Genomic DNA, 12218 nt, shown 5'->3' with positions numbered 1-12218 from the left:
CCACTGTTATAACTACTTTTTTTCTTCTACTTTTTTTTCTTCTTCAGTATTTACTGTTATAACTACTTTTTTCTTGTCATTATAGTACTTACTGTTATAACTACTTTTTTCTTCTGTCACGTACTGTTCTGCGCGTGTTTGGCCGTGAATAAATGTCCTTTTTATTCTAAATTAATGCTGTTAACTGTAGCGGGCCGTGGTCGAAAAACATGTACACACACGACCGGGGGGGGGGGGGGGGGGCGAGTGCGTCGGCGCAACGTTCATCGGCTGGCTATCCGTTCGGCTAACTCTACGTTTGGCCAGATGCTCCCTTGGGATGATGGCCCTCGCCCAGACGTCAGTCGGCTGAACGTCTTTAGGCAAATCGACTGAGTGCCTTGTTGCACTATAAAAAAAATCGCTTTTAAAAAATGGGTTAGATAAGAAAGGAAATTTTTAGTTACATGCATAGGACATAGCAAACGTGTATACCATTATGTACAGGTATACAGAAGCAGGAGTGTGCCTTTTAGGAAAAAGTAAGTAAAACTAATGGTTAATTTCAAAGGAAACAATGATGAATTTTACCTATTTAAACAATGTTGGGGTTTTATTTTTGTTAAAACATTGTAAACGAAAGTGAAAATATGACGGAAATACAAAATAGCGGTGCTGTTGCGTAATTCATGCAACTAACTTCAAGTGGAAATGACTAAGCGGAAGACTGCAGTGTTCAAATCTGCAGAGTGGAATGATTAAAAGTACCACAAAAGAACAGCAAATTAACATATTTATGGTCAGGCATACTCATCGGTTAATCCTTGCAAATACTCAAAGTTTGAGTTTAGCAGGTAAAGAAATTCAATGACTCATCTATCAGGATCCGACAGGCGTTTCTGGCCACCATTTAAAAAATGTCAACTCTTTACGATGCATGGTTTGGACAAATCTAGTGTGAGAATGTTAACATAGAACATCCACACATTCATAAATCACACTATCTATTCTATGCTCCCCAGAACATTTTTTTCCAGTCTTGATGGGAACACTCAGCAAGACAGGATGGTGTTGGCCGTGCTGAACCAATGTAGTTGTAAGATAAGATGCCTTTCCTCGTCATTCTCGGAAAAAAATCCACCAGCGAGTTTCCAGGTGCACACACACACACATCCATCCATAAATCACTTTTAGGGATTATAGATATAATCTATAATCTAATATATAATATATAGATAAAGCGTGATTTATGTCCGTTGATGTTTTCTAATTCCCATCATTGTAGAAAAAAAATTGTTACAGAGAGCACCTGGAAATTCACTGGCGGAGATTCTTCTGAAAATGACATTTGTAAATTATTGTGGAAAGGCGTCCTACCTTACCACCAATCAGCCATGCGGTGTGATTAGGGCACATCATGTAAAAACAACGATTAAAACACACTCTGCTTTCAGCTTTAACAAATACAAGTTGTTTAGTACCAAGAGACATCTGTTGCGCTGTTAAAAAAATCTTTTGAAAAATGGGTTTAGAAGAGAAAGGAAAATTTCATTTACATGTATGATATTGCCCCTGCTAAATCCACCCTCTCAGTAAGAGGCATCTGGGCATAGTCGGGGCTATGTAAGAATCAGAATCATGAGCTACGCCTCGACTTGGGAAATGCAAATGATTGTGCAGCCATCTTGGCGCGCTTCAATTATTTATGCCTTTCCCAACTTCATACAAAATGAGAACTCTATTTTGGCATAATAGGTGACGGTGCAAACTTAAGTAAAGTATGAAAAAAGGAATGTATAATATATACAGAAGCAGGATTATGCCTTTTAGGAAAAAGTCAGGGAAAAGTGATGGTCAATTTAAATAGAAAGGCTGAACATTTTTACCTATTTAAGCAATGTTTGGGTGTTATTTTTGGTGAAACATTGTAAACCAAAGTGAAAATATGACAGAAATAAATACTCCCACAATAGCGGTGCTGTTGCGTAGTTCATGAAACTAACTTCAAGCGGAAATGACTAAGTGGAAGCACTCGTGTGCACTGAAGGAAGTAAGGATTTTTGGAAACGTCACAGGGTGTAATGCTTAAAACCACTACAAGAGAGCAGCAAGCTAACATATTTTAGGTCAGGCATATGTTGTACCCCTGAATTTACGGGGTAGCTGTATTTGCCTTTAAAAGACGGGTGAAATAATCAGACAGGTCCTTTGTTGTTTGTCAAGCCAACTTTAGTTATATCAAAGCAATTCACACAAAACAGAATATACAATAACACCCGAATATATACATAGTAACATATTAACAACCCGTTATAATCCAAAACAATGTACTTGTTGCATAAACGATTATAACTTATGAGTATTGTAACTTGTTACCTTTTGTTCCGGCCGTCATATACTGCATACTATCATGCTACCGTTATAACGGCGGCCGAAGGTAGCTTGCTGTAAACAATACACCCGAGACTCGCACATTCACGCACACACATAAAAAAGTAAACAACCATCACTAAGCATTACGTTCTTTCTCACATGCTAACTATTGCCTCTTGGAAATCCCACACTCAATCGATCTTCAAAACAAAGCAACATACCTTTAAAAGACGGGTGAAATAATCAGACAGGTCCTTTGTTGTTTTTCAAGCCAACTTAGTGAAATGTCTGACAATCCCGCTTTTATTCTATACACAGGTCTACGACCATTACATAATCGCTGCGTATTTCGCGCGTACCCATTACGTCATAGCTGCATGTTCCGTGCACGCTTCGCACGTCATACCTGCGTGCTTTGCGCACGCTTCGCGCGTCATACTGCGTGAGTCCCTTTTCCCCTTAACACCTGCACTCATATATAACTTCACTTACTTCACACTGTCACACTCTCCCCCACAAAAACAAATGTCGTCCCGACATTAATATGCTCCCAAACATTTCCACTTCGGTGAGCCGATGCTCATTAAAGTCCAGGCGGCACGGGCCACAGTTCAAATATAATCCACAACTCGTACGGTCCACGTTTTACTGGATGGGCACTGTAATCACAGTCCATAACAGTCCATGACAGTGCATGAAAGTCCATGACAGTCCATGACAGTCCATGACAGTCCATGACAGTCCATGACAGTCCATGACAGTCCATGACAGTCCATGACAGTCCATGACAGTCCATGCCCGCATCATGCACGTCGTCCTTGTAGGCTCAATCTTGTCGGAGTCCATACATAAAGGGTGGTTGCAGGTAATATGGATGCAGGTATACTAACCAAGGGGCCACTCCTGGTGCAGGGTAAACAGTTAGCCGCTCCTGCGGTGACTGTGTACTATAACAGGAGGGGATACCAAGATGGTCATAGGTCGTGCGTCGTGGTGGGTGTCTCTCCCTTCTCGGCCGTTCGTCAGTCAGCGCCTCAGGTTCTGTCACGGCGGTTGGAGGGGAGGTCTCTGATAACTGATCATCACTAGGACCTTCAAGAGGAGGGTTTGCTCCCTTACCAGGCAGGTCCTCCAGCTGATGATCCTCGTCTACTTGTACTGGTCCGGAAGCAGGGCCCCTCACTTCGTGTGTCTGATCCACAGGCAGTGGCCTGTGCTCCGGCTCCATCTCTTGGGTACCTCTCTCATTTAGCTGGCGGAGCTCATAGTGGAAGTCATCTTTGTCATCGCTTTCTTTGTCTGACTCCTGATGAGATGCCGGCTGCTGTTTCTTTCTCTGCGTCCTTGTGTCAATTTTCTTTTCTCCTGGTGTTATCTCAACGCGCAAATGGTCACAAGGCATCAGTAGATTTCTGTGCAAAACTCTTGAACGCTCTTTACCTCTTTCTGGCCTAACTTCATAAATTGGTAGGTCAGATCCCATTTGCTTCACCACTGTGTGAACTGTATCTTCCCAGAAGTCACGGAGTTTCCCTGGTCCTCCTCTTGGTGTCAGGTTTTTTACCTTTTTCTGCCGCTTTCCATGCGTTCTCGGTGGCAATGGTGTACGCCTCCTCCATCCCTCGTCTCCATTTCTCCACATAGTCCTGCTGTCCATCTGCATCGGGCCTGTTGCACAGTCCAAAGAGCATGTCCACTGGAAGCCTCGGCGATCTCCCGAACAGTAGATAAAATGGTGAATAACCTGTCACATCACAACGGGTACAGTTGTAAGCATGCACAAGTTTGTTCAAAGACTCCTTCCAATTCGATTTCTGTGTCTCAGTCAGTGTTCTGAGCATCTGTAGTCATGTTCTGTTTATTCGTTCCACTTCACCATTACCCATCGGGTGATACGGTGTTGTCCTTGATCCAGCCACACCACTGAGTTTCTTCAACTGGGTGAACAACTGGTTTTCAAATTCTCTTCCCTGATCATGGTGGATATGTACGGGGAACCCAAACTTCAGAGCAAAGTCATTGAAGATAAGGTTTGCAGCAGCTTTTCCTGACTTGGTGGTGGTGGCATATGCTTGGACAAAACGTGTAAAGTGGTCGACTATAACGAGGATATATTCATATCCGCCTTTACATCTATCAAGATGAAGAAAGTCATTGCAGACCAGCTCAAAGGGTTGTGTTGTCAAAATATTCGTCAATGGCGCTCTCTGTTCCTGGCATGGTTTCTTTTGTTTGAGACAATGGCAGGTTTTCGTCACATAATGTTCAATATCAGACTGCATATACGGCCAGAAGAAACGATCACACACAAGGGATACTGTGGGGTCGACGCCCTGGTGCCCCATGTTATTATGCAACTCTTGCATGACTGTTCCTTGATATTGTTCTGGCAGGACCATCTGGTTATGGGTCGTTGTGGTTCTGCACAGAATCCCGTCACTGTCTATTATCAGTTTCTCCCACTGCCTGAGCAAGCATTTTGTCTTTGGGCTGAGCGCCTTCAATTCCTCAGCCGATGGCTTACCACCTGACCGCTTATAATTCAACACAGGACGAATGACCAGGTCCAATTGTTGTGCTTTCCTTATCTCTTCTTTTGGCACAGGGTTGATTGACGCAGCAGCTGCCGCCTCTACATCTGTCACTGAACAACAGATTTGAAATGAAGGCAGCATGAAAGAGAATACTTCCTGTGCCCTGACTGCTTGGATCGTGGCAACGATAGCATCGGGTGGCAGTTCCTCAGAACATTCTTTCATCAAAGCCTCAACATCCAGCGGGATCCTTGACAAAGCATCAGCATCTTTGTTTTCCCTCCCTGGCCTATATTTTATTGTGAAGTGGAAATCAGCCAATTCTGCCACCCACCTGGAAGTGGTTGCATTTAGCTTTGCAGTGGATAGAATGTATGTGAGTGGGTTGTTGTCGCTATATACAGTGAATGCTGTGGCATAGTACAGATAATCTCGAAACTTGTCACTGATCGCCCATTTTAGGGCCAAAAATTCCAGTTTCCCAGAGTGCAAGTGATTCTTTTCAGCTGCTGTCAATGTGCGGGAGCCGTAGGCAATGACTCTAAGTCTACCATCCTGTTTCTGACATAACACTGCACCTAAACCTTGGTGTGAGGCATCAGTGTGTACGATGAAGGGCTGGGTAAAATCTGGGAACCCTAATACTGGTGGATGGAGCAGGCATTCAATCAATTGTTCAAGCGCCTGCTGGTGCTCATCAGTCCATACGATCGGCTTGTTCGACGGAACGACATGGCTTGGTTTCTTTGTCTTTGTTTTGTTTCGGGCATCACTTTGGTCCATTTTCAGAAGGTCATACAGACGACTCGCTCTTCGGGAAAAGTCTTTTATATATTGTCTATAATAAGTCAGAAGACCAAGCATCTTTCTGAGTTGACCCACAGTGTGTGGTTTGACGTCTTTCAGTGATCGAACAGCTTCAAAATCTGCAGGATCTATTCTACTTCCCTCTGCCGAGACGATTCGGCCCAAATAGCGAACCTCAGCTTTGAAAAGATTGCACTTGCTGGGTTTTAGTTTTATTCCATACTCTCTGAGGCGACACAATACTCGTCTCACATTTTCTACATGCCCTTCAAAAGTCTTACTGAACACCATCGTGTCATCCAAGTAAGGGATGCATATGTTGTCCCGGAGTCCTTCCAGGCATTCTTCCATGCAACGCTGAAACGATGCAGGAGCGTTCATGAGGCCAAAAGGGATACGGATCCGCCCATATAGTCCCCAGGGGGTAACAAAAGCAGTCATTGCTCGGCATTCCTCAGACACAAATCCCTGGTGATAGGCCTTCCCCTGGTCGAGGAGGGAAAACCAAGAGTTTCCGCCCAAGCTGTCCATAATGTCTTGGACTCTGGGGATCGGCTGCCGATCGGGATGTGTCTTCCTATTTAAATCACGGTAATCTACGCATAAACGAAGGGTTCCATCTTTTTTTCTGACACACACGACTGGTGAGGAGTATGATGAGTTTGACTTTCTCACCCAGCCTTGTGCTATTAAGTCATGGAGATACCCCTTCATCTCTTGGTACAATGGTCGGGGCACTGACATATATGAACGCTTGACTGGCTCAGTTTTTTTTGAGTGAGATAGTCATTTGTAGTCTGTCAATGCGGCCAATGTCATTGTCTGAGGTGGAGAAGGAGTGACACTCTTCTCTCAGCATTCGTTTGACTATCTGTCTTTGCTCCTCTGTCAAGTGACTTACATCTACAGGTGGGTCCCATTGTTCACCTGTCTTGAATGGGGTGTGAGTGCTGGTATGGTTCACTGCAATTGGTGCTGGGGTTGGTTCAAAAATTTCAGCGGGAAGTATAGTCAAAATGCTTTGTACTGTGCCAATTACAGTGCTCCCGGGTAAGACAATATCATGGCCTGTTGGATTCGAGACATCAATTTTGATGACAGGGGAAAACCCTTTTCTTATTCTGACCAAGGTGTCGTTGAACTCAAGACCATCTGGCCACTGGGAATTCACATCTGGTTGGAAAAGAACACTCGTGCCCTCTTTAAAAGGTGTGACAGCTACCCGACACTCAACTTGGATAATGGTTTTGGTACCAAAACCCTGTTCTTCTTAGTTCTCACCACATATTGGTCTCTCTGTTCCGCACTGACGGCCTGAATCAAAGTCTTCACCTCGTTTCTTCTAAGACTTGGGAAAGCACTACTCACAGCAAGGTGCTGTTGATGTACTTCAGTCTGTGCCAGAATGTGTTCAATGACATTAAAACCAATAATGGGATGGGACAGATGATGCCCGCTGGTTACCAGCATTGGAATAATCAATGGTTTTTCTCTGTTTACCATTGAGACTAGATGAAATGTTGTCTCCACCCACCCAATAAAAGGCATCTCAATCCCGTTTGCTGCAATCAATGTCAGATCTGCAGATGTTTCTAATATTTCTGACACATTTCTCAGTCGCACGCCAGGTAAATATTCATCTTTCCACCTTTTGTCAATGATTGAAACTTGTGAGCCTGTGTTCCATAATGCTTGTAGTTGGTGACCATTTATGTAACACTGAACTCGACATTGCCTTCCAACTAGAGAGGTAATTTTATGTTGATGACCTATTATTGCCGGGGGTGATCGGTAGGGCATGCCTTTATCTCTGCGAGGAAGTTCCCCCCGGTCACTATGTAGGAATCGTTGGAACCTTTCTCTCTTCATGGTTGACCCTCGTCCCGCAGGGGCAACCATTAGTTGTTTAAAGGTGCTTCTCTTTGTGGCCTGACAACTCGGCTTTTACAGCCAGCTTGGAAATGTTCTTCGCTTCCACACCGATAACAATGTGTGCACTGGACATCTTGCCCTTCCTGCTGGCAGACAAAACACCTCCTCGGGACATAGGCAGGGCGGCCTGTGTTCCAGTGAGGTGTTGGGGGCTGGTTGTAATAATTTCGTCGAACCGTAGGTGCCTGGGGGTCCATCACTGGTCTCCTGACAGAGGGCGGGGGGTAGGACTGATGCTGGAACCTAGTCTGTTGTAACGTCTCTTTAATCTGAGCGACATCGGCACTGAGACCTTCAAGTTCACTTGTTCTCACTTGTCTCGCTGCCTGTGGGGTACTAAACTTCTTTTTATTTTTTCTTTCTTCTTCATTAGCGCAGGCTATATTTAACCTGTCCAATAATAGTTCATCGGACGTTTTACAGTCCAATAAGAGAGGCTGCATATCCATCCGTATATTGTCGCTCTGAAGCCCAGTGAGTATTGTGTGTAAACACATACGCTGTACTAGGCTTGGGTCGTACTGAAGTCCCGATTCTGCCTCACGGGATGCAAACAATACTTTCTGTCTCAGGCCCAATACTCGCATGAAAAAACTTTGCGGGGTCTCCCTGATCTGCTGTGCTTCCGAAGTTAGCTGTTTGTAAAGGTCGGTAGCACTCCTCTCCTGAAAATGAGCACGGAGGACGCATTTGAGTGTGGGCAGGGTAAGATTAGCTTTTTCTTCCAAATTGTTTCTGAGTTGTAGACCAGGGGAGATAGCTCTGATTACAGCGTCAACAATTTCCACGTCCTGGTAACCCCTACTCGTTCCCTTTTCAATTTGGTGAACCAGACTGGAGAACGTCAGCTTGTCCTTCTGGCCTGGTTCACCTATTTGACCCGCAATCTTAAAATCTTTCCGCCAGTATGAGCTTGGCGGGTGCTGGGGAGACATATCCCTTTGAATGTCCCCCGCGGCGGGTAGCTGGGGTAAAGATCCTAGCTTCCCATTTTCAGCCCTGTTGTCTTCATGCCTCATTTTATATATTTTCTCTTTTAGTTTTAACAACTCAGACATACCTTGATCCTCTTCTTTGAGTTCGTTCCTTTCCAGGTGGTTATTAATGTGACACAACAATGTCATTTGTGTTTTGCGTGGCGCACTCCCTAAGTTAAGGATTTCACATATTTCTAACAGGTCAACTGTTAGCCTTTTCAACATTTCTTCTACCTCTAGGTATAACTGCTCCCGTTCCATTTCCATTTCCTCAACACTGTAGGAGTTTGGTTTATGGTGCAAAAGTGAACACTGAACTGGCACGTTTTTACCGTCTCTCTGATGATCTCTACTGGCCTCAGATGACGAGTACTCTGCCAACTTCACGTTCCTTTTAACAGCAACACCTCTCCTAACTGTCTTGTTCCTGGTTGTGGTGTAGGTTTTGCTGGCTCAGCATTCAGTAGTCAGGTTGTGAATACTGGTCATCTAAGCAGCAATCCCAGCGGCCCCTCCAAAAATGTTGTACCCCTGGATTTACGGGGTAGCTGTATTTGCCTTTAAAAGACGGGTGAAATAATCAGACAGGTCTTTGTTGTTTTTCAAGCCAACTTTAGTTATATCAAAGCAATTCACACAAAACAAAATATACAATAACACCCGAATATATACATAGTAACATATTAACAACCCGTTCTAATCCAAAACAATGTACTTGTTGCATAAACAATTATAACTTATAAGTATTGTAACTTGTTACCTTTTGTTCCGGCCGTCATATACTGCATACTATCATGCTACCGTTATAACGGCGGCCAAAGGTAGCTTGCTGTAAACAATACACCCGAGACTCGCACATTCAGGCACACACATAAAAAGTAAACAACCATTACGAAGCATTACGTTCTTTCTCACATGCTAACTATTGCCTCTTGCAAATCCCACACTCAATCGATCTTCAAAACAAAGCAACATACCTTTAAAAGACGGGTGAAATAATCAGACAGGTCCTTTGTTGTTTTTCAAGCCAACTTAGTGAAATGTCTGACAATCCCGCTTTTATTCTATACACAGGTCTACGACCATTACGTAATCGCTGCGTATTTTGCGCGTACCCATTACGTCATAGCTGCGTGTTTCGTGCACGCTTCGCGCGTCATAGCTGCGTGCTTTGCGCACGCTTCGCGCGTCATACTGCGTGAGTCCCTTTTCCCCGTAACACCTGCACTCATTTATAACTTCACTTACTTCACCCTGTCACACATACTCATCAATAATACTTGCAAATGCTTAAAGCTTGAGTTTACAAACTAAATTAAATCACTCGTCTATTAGGATTCGAAAGCCGTTTCTGGCCACCATAAAAATTTCAACTCTGCATGCTGCACGGTTTGGATCCGATGCTAACTCTCTACAATGCAGGGTTTGGACAAAAGTAGCGTGAGAATGTTAACATAAAACAACCACTCATCCATAAATCACGCTTTATCTATTCCTGCTGCCACTTTTCTCCCCGTCATGACGGAAAGACTCAGCGAGACTCGATTGTGCTGAACACGATGACCCAAGACGCCTTTCCACGCCATTTACAAATGTCCTTTTGGGGAGAATTTCCATCAGCAAGTTTATAGGTTCACACACACACACCCATCCATACATCACTCTTTATTAGGACAAGAGAATAAATGAAGCGTGATTTATGGATGGGTGGATGTTTTATAACTCCCATAACGACACAAAAAAGTGATGTCATGTAAAAACAACGATTCATACGTAAACTCTGTTTTCAGCTGTAACAAATAAAAGTTGAGTTGCCACACTCAGTGAAGTTGAAGAAATTAATCACTCGTCTATTACGATCCGATAGCCATTTCTGCCCACCATAAAATTTCAACAGTCTATGTTGCACTGTTTGGACAAACATAGCAGGAGAATCTTAATATTCACACACAGCCACACAACCACACATCCATCCATCCATAAATCACGTTTTATAAGTATTATAGGTAACAAGCTGTATGCATTTGCACTTTCAGTCACCTTGTCAGACGTCCTACTCATGCATGCTGCCCGCCAGCACAAGGGTGAACGGGAGAAATTATGAGACCTACACTCCTCCACATATTCAAGAACATATGAACAACCAGCCATTGACCTCCTCTGCCACTCCAACAGGTATACTAATAGTTTCAAATGTTATTTCCTTTTTTATTTTCAAACAACAGCTTAGTCGTATCTAATTTACCTTAATAAATAATCATTTATAATGTATTCATTATAAATTTGCCGTTAAATGAGTCACCGGTCTCACGCAGTAAATAGTAGCAGTCCTGCTAATTTTCACTGAACCTTTAGCATAAAAATTCAGGAGAAAAACGCTTTTCCATTGCTTATAACCTTCCAAAATTGGTCATTGAATGTGGTTGGAAAAAGCATTTGGCAAGTTCACAGGGTAATATATTGTAAATAAATTTTTAAAAAGTTGCTCCAGGGAAGCTAGTCTGCCCAGGGAGCACTCTGCTTGCTCAAGAAGAATGGAATCAATTGTTTTGTGAATCTGATGATGATCAATCAGACATTGAAAATGTTTACATATTATGATGATTAATTAGACTTTGAGGATTTAAAATTGTGTTCAGCATTTGCCACCATACTGGTGCTATCCTTGGTGTGAGCTGAGAAAAACTAAAAAAAAATTGTACCAAATTTTAGTTACAAATTATGGGTGCGCGTAATACGTGTTATGGGTGCATATGATACTCAAATAAATATGGTAGGTGCATCACTGTAACTGCAGTATATTTTTTCATTCTTATTTCATTAGGTTTGATTTCTCCAGGAATCTCAGTTCCTGTCCAGGTTCCAGGAAATGAAACAAACTTGTCACAATATTGGCCACGTCTGCAGTGAAGTGTTGTCATCTGTTGAAGCACTTGTTTACAACCAAGTGCAGTGTTCTCACTTCATAACTCAATTGTGAAAAAGGACATTTCATTGAGAATTTTAGGATTAGATTTCACTAAACACACAACCATTCGCACTCACAATCAGACCGCCACCAGCGAGAATCGAGCTCGTGCCTACCTGCACCGACGTCAGGCAAGTGAACCTCTACACCACAAGAATTCCATCTATACCCATTTAGAATTTTTTTTGATCCCCTTTAAGAGCATATCCCTGTCCTAGAGATATGTCAAAATGAAATAATTATTACTTCTACCTCATGTTGGAAACTTGAGTAGTATTCATTCATTCATTTTCCATACCACCCATCCTCGAAAGGTTGCGGGGGTAGCTGGGGCCTAACCCAGTTGTCTTTGGGCAAAAGGCAAACTACATCCTAGACTGGTCGCGAGTCAGTTATAGGGTAAACAGAGACACGAATGATCATCTGCACCCCCAATCATACCGCCACCAGCGGGAATTGAGCCTGCCCGAGCCAAGGTCAGGCGAGTGAACCACTACACCAAAAGGTGGCTTGAAACTCGAGTAGTGTTTGTTAAAAAGTACTTTACAAACCCATCAAACAACCAGATCATGTGAATGTGCATGGCCACTGATCTCCACGGTGGCATGAACATTTGGAAACTGCCATCCAACCTATTTACTCATGTCC

At 43.3% G+C, this 12218-nt stretch overlaps 1 protein-coding gene across 1 annotated transcript in view; it reads left to right on the top strand.

Annotated features, from left to right (window-relative positions):
• Positions 1-12218, top strand: part of LOC144193173 (paired box protein Pax-6-like) — a gene marked incomplete at its 5' end in the record, with an annotated part of 28564 nt that overhangs the window by 16133 nt on the left and 213 nt on the right. Inside the window, 2 exons of the mRNA XM_077711967.1 lie at positions 10639-10777; positions 11427-12218. The exon at positions 11427-12218 is cut by the window's right edge and continues 213 nt beyond it. Coding sequence (XP_077568093.1) covers positions 10639-10777; positions 11427-11512 — 225 coding nt within the window. The remainder of the gene's footprint in view (positions 1-10638; positions 10778-11426) is intronic.

The sequence above is a fragment of the Stigmatopora nigra genome, unplaced genomic scaffold (assembly GCF_051989575.1).
Source record: "Stigmatopora nigra isolate UIUO_SnigA unplaced genomic scaffold, RoL_Snig_1.1 HiC_scaffold_141, whole genome shotgun sequence".
NCBI classification, from domain to species: domain Eukaryota; kingdom Metazoa; phylum Chordata; class Actinopteri; order Syngnathiformes; family Syngnathidae; genus Stigmatopora; species Stigmatopora nigra.
Note: the sequence above shows the minus strand (reverse complement) of the source record. Positions and strands in the feature narration are given on the sequence as shown.